This window comes from Rhinoderma darwinii, chromosome 2 (genome assembly GCF_050947455.1).
Source record: "Rhinoderma darwinii isolate aRhiDar2 chromosome 2, aRhiDar2.hap1, whole genome shotgun sequence".
NCBI classification, from domain to species: domain Eukaryota; kingdom Metazoa; phylum Chordata; class Amphibia; order Anura; family Rhinodermatidae; genus Rhinoderma; species Rhinoderma darwinii.
In genome coordinates this window covers 174,697,758-174,720,938 of record NC_134688.1, presented here as the reverse complement: position 1 = coordinate 174,720,938, position 23,181 = coordinate 174,697,758, and the positions used below count along the sequence as shown (strand labels likewise).

The following is a 23,181-nucleotide window of genomic DNA, read 5'->3' as shown; positions in this document are numbered from 1 at the left end:
AACCACCTCTTAAAATTCCAGGAAAGTTCCCCTCATGCCTGCACATCGACGTAGCACGTATGCATAGTACAATGCCATCTGTATGATGTGCATGGCCAGTTTCTTATACTACACTTGATTTCCGCATGGCATTGTTGGGCTTCAGGACTTGATCTGACAAGTCCACCCCTCCCATGTACCTACACCGCGTTCCAAATTATTATGCAAATGTTATTTTTCGCTGATTTTCCTAAATAGTCGATGCAAATGACAGTCAGTATAATCTTCAAGTCATCAACCGTTGGAGTATAATGCAAATTTTATTGAACAAATCTCCTAATGATGACAGATTTTTTTTTAGAAGTAAAAAACTCAAAAAGCACTGTTTCAAATTATTATGCACAACAGAGATCAAAACATTTTAAAGGTTGTAAAGAGAACTAAAATGGTAATTTGTTGAATTTGCAGCATCAGGAGGTCATATTTACAGAAATCATAAGCTCTTTCAATAAAAAAAAACTTAGAAGGCCGAGTTACATGTTAAAATAGGACCCCTTCTTTGATATCACCTTCACAATTCTTGCATCCATTGAATTTGTGAGTATTTGGACAGTTTCTGCTTGAATATCTTTGCAGGATGTCAGAATAGCCTCCCAGAGCGTCTGTTTTGATGTGAACTGCCTCCCACCCTCATAGATATTTTGCTTGAGGATGCTCCAAAGGTTTTCAATAGGGTTGAGGTCAGGGGAACATGGGGGCCACACCATGAGTTTCTCTCCTTTTATGCCCATAGCAGCCAATGACGCAGAGGTATTCTTTGCAGCATGAGATGGTGCATTGTCATGCATGAAGATAATTTTGCTACGGAAGGCACGGTTCCTCTTTTTGTACCACGGAAGAAAGTGGTCAGTCATAAACTCTACGTACTTTGCAGAGGTCATTTTCACACAGTCAGGGACCCTAAAGGGGCCTACCAGCTCTCTCCCCATGATTCCAGCCCAAAAGATGACTTCGCCACCTCTTTGCTGACGTCGCAGCCTTGTTGGGAAATGGTGGCCATTCACCAACCATCCACTACTCCATCCATCTGGACCATCCAGGGTTGCACGGCACTCATCAGTAAACAACACGGTTTGAAAATTAGTCTTCATGTATTTCTGAGCCCACTGCAACTGTTTCTGCTTGTGTGCATTGTTTAGGGGTGGACGAATAATAGCTTTATGCACACTTGCAAACCTCTGGAGGATCCTACACCTTGAGGTTCGCGGGACTCCAGAGGCACCAGCGGCTTCAAATACCGGTTTGCTGCTTTGCAATGGCATTTTAGCAGCTGCTCTCCTAATCCTATTAATTTGTCTGGCAGAAACCTTCCTCATTATGCCTTTATCTGAACGAACCCGTCTGTGCTCTAAATCAGCCACAAGTCTTTTCATAGTACCATGATCACGCTTACGTTTTCTTGAAATATCCAATGTTTTCATACCTTGTCCAAGGTATTGCACTATTTCACGCTTTTCGGCAGCAGAGAGATCCTTTTTCTTTCCCATATTGCTTGAAACCTGTGGCCTGCTTAATAATGTGGAACGTCCTTCTTAAGTAGTTTTCCTTTGATTGAGCACACCTGGCAAACTAATTATCACAGGTGTCTGAGATTGATTACAATGATCCAAAGAGCTCTAAGGCTGGGTTCACACGACCTATTTTCAGGCGTAAACGAGGCGTATTATGCCTCGATTTACGCCTGAAAATAGGGCTATAATACGTCAGCAAACATCTGCCCATTCATTTGAATGTGTTTGCCGACGTACTGTGCAGATGACCTGTAATTTACGCGCCGTCGTTTGACAGCTGTCAAACGACGACGCGTAAATTGACTGCCTCGGCAAAGAAGTGCGGGGCACTTTGCAACTTAATATGAGGCGTTCTTCATTGAAGTCAATGAAGAGCAGCTCAAGATTACAGGCGTCAAAGACGCCTCGCATAATACGAGGAGCAGCATTTACGTCTGAAACGACGCAGCTGTTTTCTCCTGAAAACAGTCTGTCTTTTCAGACGTAAAAGCCTCTCATCGTGTGCACATACCCTAAGACAATACCATCCATGAGTTTCATTGAAAAACTAATAATTAAATGTTTGACACTTAAATCCAATGTGCATAATAATTTGGAACACGGTGTATTGTAGTCCAGGATGCAGTCTGGTTTGGGGGTCTCTGTACTGGTACCTCGTACTGGTACATGGGCACTGGTGTGGCCATGTATTGTTGTCAATACAAGGACATCTCTCTTGTCCTTGTACTTGACACACAAAATGTTGCTGCTAGAATGTGCCCTGCTCTCACCCCTTCTGAGTGTTTGCCCAAGCAGAGTCTTGGGGAGGCCTCTACGATTTCTTCTAGCAGTGCCGCATGCCGCAGTACTTTTGGAAGCGAGGCACTTGAAGAGTGGGACGCTGGTATAAAAATTATCCAGGTATAGGTGGTAACCCTGGTCCAGCAGTGGGTGCACCAAATCCCACACAATTTTTGCATTAACTCCCAGTAAGGGGGGGGGGGCATTCTGGGGGCTGAATACTGCTGTCCTTCCCTTCATATATCCTAAATTTGTACATATACCCTGATGCACTCTCGCACAGCTTATATATCTTCACGCCATACCTTGCCCTCTTACTCGGCAGGTACTGGCAGAATTGAAGCCTCCCTTTAAAATGTACCAGGGACTCATCAACAGAAATACACTTCTCAGGGGTGTATGCTTGGGCAAATGGTCTAATAGGGGTCTCCGTTTATACAAATGGTCAAAACTGGGGTCACCTCGGGGTGGGCACTACTCATTATCAGTATAATGTAAGAAGCGAAGTATTGCCTCATAACGCATACTGGATATGGCCATACGGTACATCAGGGTGTGGTATAAGATGTCCGTGCTCCTGTAGGTCCTAATGGATGGCTTTTTCAGAAGCCCCATGTTCAAGTGAAGTCCCCAGAACTTTCCCAACTTTGCTGCGTCTACAGGGGTCCACCTGTGGGATTGGGCATAAAATGATGTGGGGTTCTTAGTAATATACTGTTGGGCATATAAATTTGTCTGGGAGACCATACGCTCTATAAAGTCATCAGTGAAGAAGAACTTGAAAAAGTCAATTTCACTGAGCCCTGCTGTATTAAATTTGATCCCCGGGCTGCCCGTGTACTCGGGGATTTGGAGCTCATAAATGTCTGGTGCGGGGGTCCAAATGGGGTCACTTCGCTCTGGGGTTTCAACTGCGAAGGGGTCACTTCGCTCCGGGGTTTCAACTGTAGTGGTGGTCCTGGGGCATCTCCTAGGGGGGTTCCTCTTCTTCATCACTGGATGAGGAGGTGGATAAGTAAAACAGAGTCTCACCATCCGACGAGTCTGTGTCGGAGGCAAGAAATGAATATACCTCTTCGGCAGTAAATGTCCGTTGGGACATGTTTGTTTGCTTCCCTAACTAGGAGCAATAGGCTGCTACCTAAAGCAGCCAAAAAAAATTGGTATTTTTATAGATCGAGTGTGCTTCCCTGAGACTAAACCTAGCTAGGGCGACTACTCCCTGATACTAAACCTAACTAGATTATTCCGAGCTTCCCTGACACTAAACCTAACTACGGTGACGGGTGCCTGATACTAAACCGAACTAGATTATTCAGAAATTCCCGGATGCTAAACCTAACTACGGTGATGGACCCCTAACGCTAGATCTAACTACGGTGACGGATTCTGGACACTAACTACGCTTTTTGACGGTTTCCTGTCACTAACTAACCCTAATACTAAACTAACCAGTTAAATTGTCTAAAATAACTAAAAAAAAATATTTTACATTTTTATATTTTTTTGCTTTTATGTATTTTATAAAGAAAAAAAGGAAAAAAATAATCCCCAGGGACAAAGAAATTGATCCTGAAGACTAAGAAGTGGTCAGTGATAGGAGATCACTGACCAAAAACGATGGGGGAGGTGGGAAGCAGAAATAAGCAAAAACTTATGCAAACTGTTTTTGCACTTTGCTCTTCTCACAACCGCTCTGAATGCCTCGCTATCTCCAACAGTGGCGTTCAGGGCGGTTGCAGCAGGAGGTGATGTCAGGGAGAGGAAGTGAAGAGACCGATCGCCGCTATTGGACAGTTAGTCACTGATTGACCAATAACGGCGATCGAGGAGGTGGGACCATCGCGACAGGTCCCGGCATATTGAGCTATGATAGCCTGCTGTCCGAAACAGCAGCTGTCATAACTCGTGAACGCGCCCACGGAAAATGGCGATGCATTTTCCCCGTGATGGACTATTCCGTCACTGAGCACGAACGGTACGGTCAGCATGACGGAATAGTACGTCACTGAGCGCGAAGGGGTTAAGTACTCTGCCAGCTCTGCTAGAATTTTCTCACCCAATCCAACAGGTCCCCTTTCATTCAGATGCAAATCATCTGCAGAATACAATTTGTACCCCAATGTTAAGTCACCCCAGTGCTTTAGGTGTTTAACACCACATTTTTTTTTTGGTTTTCTTTTTAAAAAGATGGCATAATGTATGTGTTTCATTTTTTTAAAAGGTGGTGTGAACCTAGCCTAACAGACAGCTGTAACAACTGCTACATCAATGTAAGGATAAATAGGATGACTTCCATAATTTAAATAATATTAGTTTTACCCGACAGTCTGGAACATATTAAGGATAGTTCCATAGGGAAAGTAATACAACTTCCCTGATGAGTCAGAAATTGGATGGTCTGGAGATGAAATCCAAACAGTTTAAATAAAAAGGGAATATAAATTTATATTATTTAAATTGAGGATAAACAAAAATAAATTGGGTAATTATGCCATTTTGACTGACGTTACTACTATTCGTTATTCTCTGAAGATGTATTAGAATGACTGGGTTACATCTCCAAAAATCACCATCTTTCTGTATTTTCACAACTTTTAGGTAATCATTCCCTGCTGCCATTTCATTGATATACAGTGTGAGAAAGTAGAATTATGAGGAAGACAAAAAGTAATTTGTTTTTCTTTTGCTTAATGCCCATTTCAGTTTGTTACTGACAAGCCAGTTTCAGTGCTAAGTTAATGATACAAATTTTCTCCAAGACGCTTCCATTGAAGCTTTAGAAGTCTCCTGTTACAGTTATCCTGTTGCATATCTGCCAGATATTAATGAGTAGCATTTAGTAATGGTCTCCAGAGTAGGCTGCCCCATCTGACAGCCCCATCTGACACAGTGCAGTTATTAAAGGCTTGTTCACATAGTTGTTAGCTGCTAGTGACATTTCCCTATGGTTATCGACGTTATAAGGAGAAAGGCGAGATCAAGGATCACAGAGGAAAAAAAATGGTCTATACACACGGCACTGTACTGAGATATATATATATATATATATATATATATATATATATAAATATTAGTGGGAGCATTGATCCTCTTTTTTCAATTTAATTATATTTCTTTCAATTAATTATATTTCTTTCCTCCTTGAGAACAGTTCTAAACTCTCAATTGCATCTAAGTGAATTAAGCCAATGTGTTAAATTACGGTTGTACTATCGTAGTATAAATGATTCAGTTGCTTATTACAAAAGTTGAACAAAGATTTGGTCATTAGGTAATTCTGGACATTTGGTAATTTATTTGTGTGAATATGGTATATGTGGATGGTTTTACTAGCTCAAGATCTGGTCATTTGCTACCTAAAAATGCCCACAGGCATTCAACTTTTGAAACAATCTAATGTTTATGGACGCCGATAGACCATAGCCTGATGTCATCAAATACTGGACTCATTGGCTTATTCTTGTCCGATCCAATTTGTTTTCCCCAGAATAAGCAACAGAAGAGGTTTCTAGCAATCAATCAATCAATCAATCAATCAATCAATCAATCAATCATCTACCCCTACTCAATAGACAGAGGCATAGCTAAAGGCTTATGGACCCCGATGCAAAAGTTCTACTTGGGCCCCCAACTCCTCTTCATGACTGACGGCCCACAGCTTTCAGCTGCATCGCTGGGTATCTTAAGTAACCCATCAATGCTGCAATTACAGCCAGGAGAATTTGCCCGGACCCCCACATTTTTTATATATATGAGACCGCATATCTATAAAAATACGACCCCTGTAGCTCCGCCACTTGATAGGATTAGATACAGCGGCTCAGCAGACCGTATCACACATGATAGGATTAGATACAGCGGCTCAGCAGACAGTACAGTGGCTCAGCAGACCGTATCACCCATGATAGGATTAGATACAGCAGTCCAGCAGACAGAATGACGCCTGATAGGCTTATATACAAGGGCCAGCAGAGAGTATCACACACAATAGGCCTAGATACAGGACCCAGCAGACCGTATCACAAATGATAGGCTTAGATACAGGGCCCACCAGACCGTATCACAAATTATAGACTTGGATACAGGGCCCAGCAAACCGTATCAGACATGATAGGCTGAGATACAGGGCCCAGCAGACAATATCACACATGATTGGCTTAGATACAGGACCCAACAGACATTATCACATTGATAGTTTTTTACCACTCAGACATTATCACATGATAGGCTTAGATACGAGGCCCAGCAGACAGTATCACACACGATAGGATTATATATGTGGCTCCGCAGACAGTATCAAACATTATAGGATTAGATACTGCCTATCGTGTGTGACACGGTCTGCTGGGCCTTGTATCTAAGCCCATCATGTGGGATACTGTCTGCTGGGGCCTTGTATGATACAGTATTCCATATGATAGGCTTAGATACAGGGCCCAGGACAGCCAGGTACTCCACCTCTGGGCGCAGGGCGGGTCATTAACATCACGATGCTGAAAGGCTTTAGGACTTAGCACAGTGCCCAGACCTGACTCCGGAGCAGGGAGGGTAACTATACTGTTACTGTAGTAACAGGGGCCCATGTAGTTTATTATATAGGCCCCAGTTACTACATTAACTTTGGATAGACATGGTGCGGGGAGCCATGGGCCCCTCTGGCTTCGTGGCTCGATAGCAATTGCGACCGCTGCGACCCTATATCTACACCAACATGCATGAGTTGAATGTACATGGTTAACCCCATAAGGACGCAGCCTAGTTTGGGCCTTAAGGCTCAGAGCCCATTTTTCAAATCTGACATATTTCACTTTATGTGGTAATAACGTCGGAATGCTTAAACCTACCCAAGCGATTTTGAGGTTGTTTTCTCGTGACACTTTGGGCTTCATGTTCGTGGTAAAATTTGGTCGATATATTCAGTCTTTATTTGTGAAAAATTTCAAAATTTAGAGAAAATTTACAAAAAATAGCATTTTTCAGAATTTAAATGCATCTGCTTGAAAAACAGACAGTTATACCACCCAAAATAGTTACTTGTTCACATTTCCCATATGTCTACTTTAGATTGGCATCGTTATTTGAACATTATTTTATTTTTCTTGGACGTTACAAGGCTTAGAACATAAACAGCAATTTCTCATATTTTTAAGAAAATTTCAAAAGCCTTTTTTTGAAGGTGCCAGTTCAGTTATGAAGTGGATTTGAGGGGCCTATGTATCAGAAACCCCCATAAAACACCCCATTTTAAAAACTAGACCCCTCAAAGTATTCAAAACAGCATATAGAAAGTTTTTTAACCCTTCAGGCATTTCACAGGAATTAAAGCAAAGTGGAAATGAAATTTGCAAATTTCATTTTTTCTGCTGAATTTCAATTTTATAAAAAAAAATTCTGTAACAGAGAAGGTTTTACCAGAGAAATACTACTAAATATGTATTGTCCAGATTCTGCAGTTTTTAGAAATGTCCCACATGTGTCTCTACTGCGCTCGTGGACTAAAACACAAGCCCCAGAAGCAAAGAAGCACCTAGTGCATTTTGAGGCCTCTTTTTTATTAGAATATATTTTAGGCAGCATGCCAGGTTTGAAGAGGTGTTGAGGTATCAAAACAATGGAAACCCACCAGAAGTGACCCCATTTTGGAAATTACACCCCTCAAGGAATTCATTTATGGTTTTTGTTATCATTTTGACCGCACAGTTTTTTCACAGCACCTATTTGAATTGGGCTGTGAAATGAAAAAAATGATATTTTTTCCAATAAGATGTAATTTTTGATGAAAATTTCTTATTTTCACAAGGAACAACATACCCCATTTTGTTGCCCAATTTGTCCTTAGTGCGGCAATACCCCATTTGTGGTGATAAACTGCCCTTTGGGCCCATGGGAGGGCTCAGAAGGAAAGGACCACCATTTGGCCTACTGGAGCTTTTCTGGTGCTAAGTCATGTATGCAGAAGCCCCTGAGGTACCAGTACAGTTGAAACCCCCGAGAAGTGACCCCATTTTAAAAACTACACCCCTTAAGACATTCATCTAGAGGTGTAGTGAGTATTTTGACCCCACAGGTACTGTGTAAAAGATAATGCGCAGCAGATGGTGCAGAGTGAGATTTGCAATTTTATATATATATATATGGCATGTCAGTGTCCGATATAGGGTGTCCAGCATGCACCACCGGAGATCTACACCCCTTAAATTGGAATGTGGGTTCTCCTGGGTATGGCAATACCCTACATGTGGCTGTTATCAGCTGCCTGGGCACACGGCAGGGCTTAGAAGGGAAGGACCACCATTTGGCCTACTGGAGCTTTTCTGGTGCTAAGTCATGTATGCAGAAGCCCCTGAGGTACCAGTACAGTTGAAACCCCCTAGAAGTGACCCCATTTTAAAAACTACACCCCTTAAGACATTCATCTAGAGGTGTAGTGAGCATTTTGACCCCACAGGTACTGTGTAAAAGATAATGCGCAGCAGATGGTGCAGTGTGAGATTTGCAATTTTATATATATATATATATATGCCATTTCAGTGTCCAATATATTGTGCCCAGCATGCGCCACCGGAGATATACACCCCTTAAATTGTAATGTGGGTTCTCCTGGGTACGGCAATACCCTACATGTGGCTGTTATCAGCTGCCTGGGCATACGGCAGGGCTCAGAAGGGAAAGATGAGGGGGGTAAGCTGTGCGGAGTGCATCAGGGTAAATTAAAAATCAAGGGATGTATGATACATTTTAAAACAATCTTTTATACAGAGCCCTGGTTTTTCGGGACACGTGTCACATTCGTATATTGTGACTTTCCTTATCCCCCTCTTATAGCAGACTCTGCACCTCTTTGGACTCTTTCCCTCTCCACCGGTTTGGGGAACTTCTCCTGGAAAGTGTTGCCCTGGTACGATGCGTGTGGCCTCGCTTCCAGAAGTACTGGGTGCCCCCCTTCCTGGTCCCTAAAGATTAGATCTTGAAATTCCAGGAAAGTTCCCCTCTGTCCTGCACGTACGCATTGTACAAAGCCATCTGTATGATGTGCCCGGCCAGCTTCTTATACCACACCGCATGGCGCTGTAGGGCTTCAGGACTTGATTTGACAAGTCCATCCCTCCCATGTACCTATTATAGTCCAGGATGCAGTCTGGTTTGGGGGTGGCCTTTCCTTTATATATCCTAAATCTGTAGGTATACCCTGATGCACTCTCACATAGCTTATACATCTTCACGCCATACCTTGCCCTCTTACCCGGCAGGTACTGGCGGAATTGAACCCTCCCTTTAAAAAGTACCAGGGACTCCTCAATAGAAATACACTTCTCGGGGGTGTATGCTTGGGAAAACCGGGCACTGAAACGGTCTAATAGGGGTCTCCGTTTATACAAACGGTCAAAACTGGGGTCATCTCGGGGTGGGCACGGCTCATTATCAGCATAATGTAAGAAGCGAAGTATTGCCTCATTTATTTATTTTTTTAGGTTCCAGTTCAGTTCTGAAGTTGCTTTGAGGGGCCCATATATTAGAAACCCCTATTAAACACCCCATTTTAGAAACTAGACCCCTCAAAGTATTCACAACAGCATTTATAAAGTTTATGAACCCTTTAGGTGTTTCACAGAAATTTAGAGCAAAGTAGAGGTGAAATTTACTTTTTTTTTTTTGTCAGAAAATCCTCTTTATACCAGAACTGACACTGACACTGACTCACTGACAGCAAGCATAGTGGGTCCTGACGTCAGGACCCACTAGGCTTCCGTCTATGGCATAGCCGGACGCCATTGTTTGGTGTCCGGTTGCCATAGTCACCATCGCCGGCCGCTATCGTGTAGCAGGCCGGCGATGGCGGATTAACCCCTAAGAAGCCGCGATCGCTATTGAACACGGCTTCTGAGGGGTTAATCGGCGGGGAAGCTCCGCGATCGGTCCCGGCACATTGAGCAGTGATAGTCTGCTGTCGGAAACAGCAGCTATCACAGCTCATGAACGCGCCCCGCGCGAACGGCGCCGTGTTTACTCCATGACATACTATTATGTCATGGAGCGCGAACGATGCACTTACCATGACATAATAGTATGTCCTGGAGCGTTAAGGGGTTAATGAGCGTTCTCCATTTATATTTTTAGGCCAAAACATCTTTCCATATATAATTATAGTATGTCTATGGTTGCCATTGTGATCAAGATACACTACCGTTCAAAAGTTTAGGGTCACTTGGAAATTTCCTTATTTTTGATAGAAAAGCACAGTTTTTTTCAATGAAGATAACATTAAATTAATCAGAAATACACTCTATACATTGTTAATATGCTAAATGACTATTCTAGCTGCAAACGTCTGTTTTTTAATGCGATATCTACATAGGTGTATAGAGGCCCATTTCAGCAACCATCACTCCAGTGTTCTAATGGTACATTGTGTTTGCTAAATGTGTTAGAAGGCTAATGAATGATTAGAAAACACTTGAAAACCCTTGTGCAATTATGTTAGCACCGCTGTAAAAGGTTTTGCTGTTTAGAGGAGCTATAAAACTGACCTTCCTTTGATCTAGTTGAGAATCTGGAGCATTACATTTGTGGGTTCGATTAAACTCTCAAAATGGCTAGAAAAAGAGAGCTTTCATGTGAAACTCGACAGTCTATTCTTGTTCTTAGAAATGAAGGCTATTCCATGCGAGAAATTGCCAAGAAACTGAAGATTTCCTACAACGGTGTGTACTACTCCCTTCAGAGGACAGCACACACCGGCTCTAACCAGAGTAGAAAGAGAAGTGGGAGGCCCCACTGCACAACTGAGCAACAAGACAAGTACATTAGTGTATCTAGTTTGAGAAATAGACGCCTCACAGGTCCTCAACTGGCAGCTTCATTAAATAGTACCCGCAAAACGCCAGTGTCAACGTCTACAGTGAAGAGGCGACTCCGGGATGCTGGCCTTCAGGGCAGAGTGGCAAAGAAAAAGCCATATCTGAGACTGGCTAATAAAAGGAAAAGATTAATATGGGCAAAAGCACACAGACATTGGACAGGGAAGATTGGAAAAAAGTGTTATGGACAGACGAATCGAAGTTTGAGGTGTTTGGATCACACAGAAGAACATTTGTGAGACGCAGAACAACTGAAAAGATGCTGGAAGAGTGCCTGACGCCATCTGTCAAGCATGGTGGAGGTAATGTGATGGTCTGAGGTTGCTTTGGTGCTGGTAAAGTGGGAGATTTGTACAAGGTAAAGGGGATTTTAAATAAGGAAGGCTATCACTCCATTTTGCAACGTCATGCCATACCCTGTGGACAGCGCTTGTTTGGAGCCAATTTCATCCTACAACAGGACAATGACCCAAAGCACACCTCCAAATTATGCAAGAACTATTTAGGGAAGAAGCAGGCAGCTGGTATTCTATCTGTAATGGAGTGGCCAGTGCAGTCACCAGATCTCAACCCCTTAGAGCTGTTGTGGGAGCAGCTTGACCGTATGGTACGCAAGAAGTGCCCATCAAGCCAATCCAACATGTGGGAGGGCCTTCTGGAAGCATGGGGTGAAATTTCTCCCGGTTACCTCAGCAAGTTAACAGCTAGAATGCCAAAGGTCTGCAATGCTGTAATTGCGGCAAATGGAGCATTCTTTGATGAAAGCAAAGTTTGAAGGAGAAAACTATTATTTCAAATAAAATTCATTATTTCTAACCTTGTCAATGTCTTGACTATATTTTCTAGTCATTTTGCAACTCATTTCATAAATATAAGTGTGAGTTTTCATGGAAAACACAAAATTGTCTGGGTGACCCCATACTTTTGAACGGTAGTGTATCTCCAGCGTCTAGTACTGACTATGCCATCGTTCAGATTTCTCCCATGTATAAAAATGGTTCTATTGATTTCTAAATAGTTTTTTTTTTTTTAGCCCAGTTGATGTGGTTTTCAAACGGTTTCCCTATATAAGGTACAGCAGAAAGCTAGTGTGCCGAAGAGGCTCCGTTAAAGGCCTCCATCACAGATCCAGACGAAGATACAGGAAACAATAGCGCAGCTATAGCTTTCCCCAAAAAGCCGAGCATTTCATTACAGAAACTCGATAGAACCCATTAAAGTCGATGGATTCTGTTTTGCAACGATAGTACCTGTCATGCAATGGAACCGCCGCTTCCGGTATTTTCGTTGTTCTGCTTCTCACACGGAGCAGAACAATTGATACACCGACACTGGTGTAAAGTGGCCCTAAGAGAAAATAAATGTTCACACAACTGTAAGGGTGCAGTCACACGTGGCGTACTTGCTTTTCATTAATCTACAATGTATTCCTATTGCATATTTCTCTAATTTTTGCATTGCAGAATATTTTTCCCACATGCATACATTGTAAAGTTTAATACAAAGCAAGTAAAGTTTAATAAAAAGCAAGTACGTCACGTGTGACTGCCCCAAACTGTGAATTCTGTTAACAGCATTTTTTTAATACAGAGGGGTTTTCCAGCGTATGGCATTTTTTGCCTATCCACTGGATAGGTGGAAAATTATAGATTAGTGGTGATCCAACCACTGGGAACCCCACCGATCGATGGGCGTTGGAATACTCCTTAAGGAAACTTTGGCTATGATAAACATGACAGAATATGAAATAATTTTTACATATTTCTACAGTTTTCTGCTGTTGTACCATTATATTCTGTTCATCAGTCATTAACAAAAATAAAAAAATGGCCATATCTTTTTGCTTGACTGGTTACTATGGAGAATCTTATTCCAGGATGTTTTTAATTACATTTTTAGAATGTATATATTTTTTTTGGGGTGGGGGGGTATTAGTTTGTCTATTTGTATGCAACAATAAATGCTGATATTTTTCTAGACAATTGATCTTGTCTTGTATATGCACTTTATTGTAAGCTTGGACAGTATAGGTTCGTCATTTCTTTGCATAAGCCTGCAAGCCAGGAACAGATGCAGGTTTTTTTTTCCCCCTAATGCGATTAAATGTTGCCGTATGCAGGGCTGTGGAGTCAGTATTAATAAACTGACTTCAACTCAGGCTTCAAAATAAAAATATTATGTATTTTTTTAAATTAATATTATATTAATTTTTTTAATGCATAGTGTGTTTCTTTTTTATTCACAGGAATTTTTTGGGGAAAATGTATTCAATACATGTATTTTATGTTCTATCTAAGTAGCCTGATTATTTACATGCTGGTGATGAAAATCCTGGTGTTATAATTTTACAGTAAAAAAAATTCCTAATTATTATACATGAGCCATTTATGAAGGAGTCGTAGCTGGAGTCGGACAGGGGTAAAAAAAAAGAGGAGTCAAAAGTATTACAGACCCTGGCTGCATATATTTTTATCAAATGTTTGACATTGTTTTTTTTCCTATGATTATAATGATCTCATGAAAGTTATTATGATCTTAGAAAATCTATTTTGAGAAAATTTTATTTTTCCAACGAATGGACTTTCCATTGGTTGCTATAGGCACTCAATATTCAGCACAAATGTTCGTGATTAGTTGTATCAGCTACCATATTATCTGTGCATGTATGGCTAGCTCTATTAGTACTAACAAGACATGTAATTTTCAATGCCTCTCATTAGTTAAACCCGAATGTACTGCTTCTACGATGGGCATGCAATTGTTCAGGTTTGTTTAAAAAAAAGAAAATGCCCATTGTCCCCTTCGCAATCATCTTTACGCTAAAATAGCCTTAACTCTCGAAAGGATATAAAGACTTCGATAAGCTATATGAATAGCTGTGAAGACATTGTGGCACATTTTATTCACAGCTTGCAGCTAAAAAACATGTATGCATAAAAAAAGTGTACAAAGGCTTAATCAGTTATCCAATCATGTATCACAACAGTAATAGCTCTGTTGCTAAGATGAAACCAAAACTTCACAATTTTATAAATACTTGTTCTTTCATAATTTAAGGTTCTTGAACTAGGTAGTCATGGAAAGCTCATAGGTAAATAGAATAAATTACATATCCGTTTACTTCGACAACAAGGTTTGGGCTTCGAAAAAAGTATCTGTGTTCACATCTGCGTTCTGTTTTTTCTTTTTTTGGTCTGCGATAGAAGCAGAACGACGAGAAAAATGAAAGTGCCAGATCCATTGCATGACTGAAATTAACAGCCCCCAGACGGAACCCTTCACTTTAATGGGTTCCATCGGCTTTCCCTCATGGTTTCCGTCATCTTGCTGGAGAAAATAGCACTGCATGCTGCGCTATTTTGTCCAGCAAAAATGATGGACGAATCTGCGACGGAGGATCCTAGTTGAGCCTCTAATGCAGATGTGAACAGAATCTCAAACAGATGGGCACAATATATGTAAAAACTAGTATAATGCCTCAAAGAAGAAAAAGATAAACATAGTTAATGTTGCACACCTTATCCTTTATTAAAAATGAATGATTTATTGGACAACGAATGATTTGAAAACAATTAAAGAAATAAAAGGCAAAAACAAGATGGACATCTATGATCAGGTGAACATACGGGTACCCAGGGACTAAGGGAGCAAATAAAAACAGAGTTTAGTAATATATTGTGGTTTTGAATAATCTAACAATTGGAGAAAATAAAAATGCAGTTTCCGATACATATGCATAAAAAATAAACACATATAAAGTGTAAAAACAAAACATTGTGACAGAAAACAATGATCAAATTATTTTAAAATAAGTAAATGTTGAAGAAATTGAATGACCATGAGCACTTGCACATGCAAACATACTAGAGCCCATTGTTTTTAAGGCTATCTTGGTTTTTTGTTTGGGGCAGAAAATGATATGTAGTCACTTAAATTGTACGACAAAGACGTGGACTAGACACAACTTGTTTTAACTATAATGCATGTAGTATTTTAATAACAGTGGTTTTCTAACAAGAAAAAGTGACAGAAAATGTTTGATTTGTTAGTATACCGTTAATCAACCTTTGGCAGAGATTACATATGAAGGGTTGTCTGAGATTCTAAAAAAACGGTCTTCTTATTCGTACAAAGAACAGCACCACTCCTGTCCATTGGCTGTGTGTCTAGTATTGCAGCTCAATCCCATATTGCCCAATTGGCTCAATTTTAGAGTGTTGTTTAAAGCTCCTTCTTTGCTGGCATTTTGGCTGTATATAAAGATATTCCTGCCTTTTTTGTTTTGGCTACAGTTTAACTTATCTCCAGTGTCCCTGGCTCGCACATATGAACAGGAATTTAAACAAGACATGATGGCTTTGAAGGTAAGGATGTCCGGGCTTAAAATAAATATATATGTGTGTGTGTGTGTGTGTGTGTGTGTGTCCATATCCATATGTATATGTGTGTGTCTATATGTACACTACCATTCAAAAATTTAGAGTCACTTAGAAATGTCTTTATTTTTAAAAGAAAAGCACAGTTTTTTTCAATGAAGATAACATTAAATTAATCAGAAATACACTCTATGCATTGTTAATGTGGTAAATGACTATTCTAGCTGCAAATGTCTGGTTTTTAATGCAATATCTACATAGGTGTATAGAGGCCCATTTACAGCAACCATCACTCCAGTGTTCTAATCGTACATTGTGTTTGCTAACTGTGTTAGAAGGCTAATGGATGATTAGAAAACACTTGAAAACCCTTGTGCAATTATGTTAGCACCGCTGTAAACAGTTTTGCTGTTTAGAGGAGCTATAAAACTGACCTTACTTTGAGCTAGTTGAGAATCTGGAGCATTACACTTGTGGGTTCGATTAAACTTTCCAAATGGCTAGAAAAAGAGAGCTTTCATGTGAAACTCGACAGTCTATTCTTGCTCTTAGAAATTAAGGCTATTCCATGCGAGAAATTGCCAAGAAACTGAAGATTTCCTACAACGGTGTGTACTACTCCCTTCAGAGGACAGCACAAACAGGCTCTAACCAGAGTAGAAAGAGAAGTGGGAGGCCCCGCTGCACAACTGAGCAACAAGACAAGTACATTAGAGTCTCTAGTTTGAGAAATAGACGCCTCACAGGTCCTCAACTGGCAGCTTCATTAAATAGTACCCGCAAAACTCCAGTGTCAACGTCTACAGTGAAGAGGCGACTCCGGGATGCTTGCCTTCAGGGCAGAGTGGCAAAGAAAAAGCCATATCTGAGACTGGCTAATAAAAGGAAAAGATTAATATGGGCAAAAGCACACAGACATTGGACAGGGAAGATTGGAAAAAAGTGTTATGGACAGACGAATCGAAGTTTGAGGTGTTTGGATCACACAGAAGAACATTTGTGAGACGCAGAACAACTGAAAAGATGCTGGAAGAGTGCCTGACGCCATCTGTCAAGCATGGTGGAGGTAATGTAATGGTCTGAGGTTGCTTTGGTGCTGGTAAAGTGGGAGATTTGTACAAGGTAAAGGGGATTTTAAATAAGGAAGGCTATCACTCCATTTTGCAACGTCATGCCATACCCTGTGGACAGCGCTTGATTGGAGACAATTTCATCCTACAACAGGACAATGACCCAAAGCACACCTCCAAATTATGCAAGAACTATTTAGGGAAGAAGCAGGCAGCTGGTATTGTATCTGTAATGGAGTGGCCAGCGCAGTCACCAGATCTCAACCCCATAGAGCTGTTGTGGGAGCAGCTTGACCGTATGGTACGCAAGAAGTGCCCATCAAGCCAATCCAACTTGTTGGAGGGGCTTCTGGAAGCATGGGGTGAAATTTCTCCCGATTACCTCAGCAAATTAACAGCTAGAATGCCAAAGGTCTGCAATGCTGTAATTGATGCAAATGGAGCATTCTTTGACGAAAGCAAAGTTTGAAGGAGAAAATTATTATTTCAAATAAAAATCATTATTTCTAACCTTGTCAATGTCTTGACTATATTTTCTAGTCATTTTACAACTCATTTGATAAATATAAGTGTGAGTTTTCATGGAAAACACAAAATTGTCTGGGTGACCCCAAACTTTTGAACGGTAGTGTATGTATGTGTGTGTATGTATGTATGTATGTGTGTGTATATGTATATATATATGTATATGTGTGTGTGTATATATATATATATATATATATATATATATATATATATGGTATGATGTAAATACTGATCATGCAAGACTTACATGGATGTGTGTTCATGGATTCATTTTTGGCTTCACTCTATGAGACACATTAAAGCTCACTGTAAATGAAAACAAAGTCAAAGATAACAAAAAAAAGATCTAAACCAACTGAAAAGAGAATCTAAAGTCTGTCATAAGGGCTAATGTCCATGCGGTATCCTAGTCTACTACGAGCGCAATACTGTCTACACATTGACTTTATTGTAGTTTATGGTTCAATTCACATGAACGATTTGCTGCACAGAGACACCGAGTTGGGCACGGTAAAAAAAAACAACCATCACAGCATGCATCATCGGATGCTGATTTGTGGCCAATAATTGTCCATAGTAGTCAATGGAGACCCAAAATCGCATACAAAATACGGTTAAGAAAAACGATGCAATTTAGATGCGTATTACAGTTGGGACAATAGAGGAATTTATTTTTTGATTATTTCTTAGAACATGTACGTATGCAAAAAAAAATGGAACTAATACGAACAAACGCCCGTAATATGGACATGCTTCAGGAGATCAATACAGATGACTGTATGTCCATTTACAACCATTTCTGGATGTAATATGGACGTTATTTTTTACAGTTGTGTGTGTATATAATGCCTATTAACACGTGATTTTTGTCAGCATATATTCTCATGTCTATGGTTTCTGAATAATGGAAAGATTGTACAGGTTGGACTATAACCATGATTTTAGTCAAGTTAGAGCCTTGTTTAGGCAGGACATATCTCCTACATCTGTGGCTACATTAGAGCTTCCCTGCCAGGACGTATGAAAAGGGTTAACTAAGATTATATTCGTGATCTTAGTCAAAAGATGGAGCTTTCGTCTCATTTATTTGCATCGTAAGATACCATTAGTTCCTGATATACTATTATCTTGGTGGGCGTCTGATCAAAATATTAAAATGGCTGCGGGCAATTCAAAATTAGTAAACTGCTAGAATTATGCATTTTAGGTGGGAAATTACTTTGCTTTTGTCTTCTATTCCATTCTTTTGCTCTTCAAAATTCATATGTGATTTAGTATTTTTATGTCATTTGTTTTCATGGCATCATTCTCTGTTAATAGCCTCTACATCTGTTATTATAGTTTTACAATTATTGGTCTATGATTTTTTTTTTATGTTCATGTCTTTCTATAGGTTCTGCCTCCCACAATATATATGAGAGTCACTGAACACATTCCACAGATCATCTGTTTTATACAGCAGATCATTTCTAACGGACATGCTTACGCGACCTCACATGGTAAGCGTTTATTAGCTTCATACCTGACAAAGGTACGTACTGTATAACGGGCATGACGTTTCATATAGCTTTGGAAAAGCATCACCTGCCCCTGTTTCCAGTTTTTAGGCTTTCAAGAATTTACATATCCATTTTTTGAATCTTCAGCAGATTTTTTTTCGCAAGTTTCCATGTTAAATGAAATACCAACAAATCTATGCATAATATTTTTTTAATTTTTAAATATAAAATTTGGGTATTTCATTACTTTTCTTTAGTAGCTGTTTAAATACCATTTTTCTGTATGTTATGTTAGATAATTTTTTCGAGCAGTCTACTTGTCGCTCCATTGAAATGCCAAGCACATAGAGGGATGTAGTTAGTATCTAGCCTTTATTTGTAATTAAACTACATTTTGGGTTTTGGAGGTAGAGTAAACATTTTACTCCAATTGTTATTTTACAAGTTCTTACTTTTACACAATTTCACATTATTTGCTGAAACCGGACAACTCCTATAAGCTTCAATAACCTAAAGTGAAAGCATAGCAAGTACTATGAATGAGGCAATAGCAAAGCTGAGAGAATGCGAATTATGAAAATAAACTAATAAGTGGTTTATCACATTGCCCATTTCTACAAGTTTGCAATTTAGAAAATTCACTCTTGAAACGTCTAATGACATGGACAATGTTTAAGTTTTCCAATTTGAATATTTATGAGTAATAAGGCCGTAACATGGCTGACAATGTCAAAGACACCATAGCTGTATGAGCAGAAAATCAATTTTCAGTTCAGGAAGTCTGCAGCGTGTGTGTGTATTCCCAGTGACTTTCAGCTAAGCTGAAATATCCTTGAGAATCATCTGATCTGTTTGGTATTCCACGCTTGTGAATTTCTCTGCTGACCACTAGGAGCTTGTTTATTTTTTTTTTCATAAACTTCCAGATTTTTCAACAGTCTATGGTTTGTGCATTGTTGAGTACTGGTCAAAATGTATGCTTTAGTGAATTCCTAGGTGAAAAGAATAAAAACCGTTCTAGTTATCGGTTATGTACACTGCTTATTTAATTAAGCCATGATGCAAATGTTCTACAACCTACTTGCTCTGCTGTTTCCCTGACTCCCATAGAAATAAATTGAGAGAGGCGACAGGTGTGATGAGAGTAAGTTGACTACCCTTCTCCAGATAGGCGCATATCTCGTGGATGTGCCATAAATGTTTTATTTAGGAATACCCCTTTAAATGGGTTATCTATTATACATATAAGAAGCATTATTAAATAGCTTCTTTATGAAAAAAGGTAGAACCCTTTATCAATTAGCCAGAGCAGATCCATTAGACAGCTCATTGATTTAAAAGGGAACTGTGAAATACTTAATTTCCCCTCTGGTGGCGCTGCAGGAATATTAGGTACTTGCTGCCTGGCACCCCTGCAAATTACAACTGATTGCTAGGGGTAAAAATCCCTTATTCTACTGCATGTTCCATTGGATGAAGATCTGGTAAATTTGCAGATAATTGGAATACACTGCATTTCTTGCATGTTTATAGTTCTCTCTGATCCCGGCTGTTGCTTCGTTTGTGAGCCCGCTCCAAACTCGCCCTACCTGACTATGATGTAATTGTATGTCAAATGTCAGGAAAGGGTTAATTCAAGTATAATACAAAAAGTGAATAGAATCCCAAAATACATACATTTAATGAAAAGAAAAAAAAGGACATCACAGGTTTCCACAGCATTTAAGCTATTTACACAAGACTGGTCAACCCTTTCAACCAGTTCTCAGTTTCTATTAAGGAGCCTAATGTTAGTCTATAAGACATTGCCCACACTTTTACCCTACCATTTTTATCCTGAACTGTTAGCACAAGGCAGGATGACTATGGATTCATGATGTTTACGGTTCCATGTATGAGCTGTATATTTAGTACCAAGGACCCGGGATTGGATCCAGTACTAAAAGATCAGGTAAGTCTTCACCAAAGAGACTTTCCTATTCTTCTTGGTACAAAATATACAACTCGGGCATGGAGCCATAATACAGCCATGTGCATGGTATATGTGCTGTACATGTCTGCTTTTAGAATACATTGGGAAAAATCGGAAAGTAATTGATTGCTTCTGGACTGAGGACTGAGTTCTGGATATTTTTTTTTTTTTTTTAATGTTTAGTTTTGTAAAATTAATAATTGACTTGGAGATTGACAAAAATAAGTATTATTAAAGTTACAGCTTTAAGGGTACTCTAATGAAGTTTAAAAGTGAACACGTGAGGAGCTTCTAGGAGAGTGGGTGGTTGCTTCGGCTACATTCACACGAATGTAGCCCACCTCGGACCAGAAAAGCTGCCGTCTTCCCTGTCGGAGCTGGACCCGTGCGGGACGCGTTGTCATGGATCCCCCACAGACTTAAAGACTATGGAGGGATGCGTGACACGCAGTAAAATAGGACATGTCCTATTTTTCAACGGTCCCTTCACACGCTCCGTTGAAACAACGGTCGTGGGAACGGCCCCATTGAAATACATGGCTCTGTGTGATGGCCGTTGTTTTAACGGCCGTCACACGGACGAGATTCACGTTCATGTGAATGGGCCCTTCGGCAAGTGCACAAAGACCGATGCCTCTCCCAGCCGCATCTTCCTGCGTTATTATTAAATTTGTGCCAGGAAATGCAGTCGTCCACTTTATTGGGGTACCCTTTAGCCATGATGCAGCTGGCACAATGTACAGGGGTTTTGCCATGGATAAAGACTGGACTCCCACCATTCACACATTCATGGCCTATGCTAATAGGCCATTAATGTGTATTCCTGAATACATTTTTTTATTTTGGATACTTTGTCACTGACAAGCAGATAGAAAGTTCACACCTTGGTGTGAATAGTGAAACATATCCAATGTATTTTAGAGCACGTGCTCATGGCAGCTACACATTCATACTAAAATATATCTGTAATATGGAATCTGAAAGAAAAAAACTTCCATATAAAATTGGAACAATGGGCGTATAAATTTATATCGGTACGGTATTAAAGCTCTGCTCAACTCAGAGTTTGTACAAAAGCTCTAAGGCGGCCATGTGCATGAGCCCTTACACTTAGAGATTGTCCACGCTCAACAAAATAAAGTATTTTTTTGTATAATTAAAAGTTATGCAATTTTCAAATGTACTATCTGTATTAATTTCTCAAGGTTTTCAAGATCCCTGCTTGTTGGCATTCAGGAGGAACATTTATTGTTTACTTCCAGTGGGTAAAATTCTGTATCGATTAATATATTGTAAAATTGTATCACTTTTAATTATCCCAAAAAATAACATAAATTTACTTTTTGCAAAGGCATTTGACACTGTCCATCATAGACGTCTAATGGGTAAATTAGTAGGTAAATTAATAGGACTATATGCTTAGAAATTATAGTTTGTAATTGGATTAAGAATTGTCTCAAGGACCGTATCCAGAGAGTTGTGGTAAATGATTCCTACTCTGAATGGTCCCCGGTTATAAGTGGTGTACTCCAGGGATCCGTGCTGGGGCCACTATTATTCAACTTATTTATTAATGATATAGATGGGATTAATAGCACTATTTCGATTTTTGCAGATGACCCCAAGCTATGTAGTATTGTTCAGTCTATGGAAGATGTTCGTGAATTGCAAGCTGATTTAAACAAACTAAGTGTTTGGGCATCCAGTTGGCAAATGAAGTTTAATGTAGATAAATGCAAAGTTATGCACCTGGGTACGAACAACCGGCATGCATCATATGTCCTAGGGGGAGCTACACTGGGGGAGTCACTTGTTGAGAAGGATCTGGGTGTACTTGTAAATCATAAACTAAATAACAGTATGCAATGTCAATCAGCTGCTTTTAAGGCCAGCAAGATATTGTCGTGTATTAAAAGAGGCATAGACTCGCGGGACAGGGGTGTAATATTACCACTTTACAAAGTATTAGTGAGGCCTCATCTAGAATATGCAGTTCCGTTCTGGGCTCCAGTTCATAGAAAGGATGCCCTGGAGTTGGAAAAAATACAAAGAAGAGCAACGAAGCTAATAAGGGGCATGGAGAATCTAAGAAAGATTAAAAGAATTAAACCTATTTGGCCTTGAAAAAAGACGACTAAGGGGGGACATGATTAACTTATATAAATATATTAATGGCACATACAAAAAATATGGTGAAATCCTGTTCTATGTAAAACCCCCTCAAAAAACAAGGGGGCACTCCCTCCGTCTGGAGAAAAAAAGGTTCAACCTGCAGAGGCGACAAGCCTTCTTTACTGTGAATCTATGGAATAGCCTACCGCAGGAGCTGGTCACAGCAGGGACAGTAGATGGCTTTAAAAAAGGCTTAGATCATTTCCTAGAACGAAAAAATATTAGCTGCTATGTGTAGAAATTGTATCTTCCCTTTTCTCATCCCTTGGTTGAACTTGATGGACATGTGTCTTTTTAGAACCGTACTAACTATGTAAATGAAAATGGACAACCCCTTAAATACCCGTAATTGTTCCAGATTGCAGCTGTGAACGGT

General features: G+C 40.0%; 1 protein-coding gene across 5 annotated transcripts in view; it reads left to right on the top strand.

Annotated features, from left to right (window-relative positions):
- CARS2 (cysteinyl-tRNA synthetase 2, mitochondrial) overlaps positions 1 to 23,181 on the top strand; it is a 145,124-nt gene that overhangs the window by 52,884 nt on the left and 69,059 nt on the right. For all 5 annotated transcript variants that reach the window (XM_075852507.1, XM_075852510.1, XM_075852508.1 and 2 more), the window contains 2 exons: positions 15,484 to 15,555; positions 18,556 to 18,661. In XM_075852507.1, the coding sequence (XP_075708622.1) occupies positions 15,484 to 15,555; positions 18,556 to 18,661 (178 nt within the window). The remainder of the gene's footprint in view (positions 1 to 15,483; positions 15,556 to 18,555; positions 18,662 to 23,181) is intronic.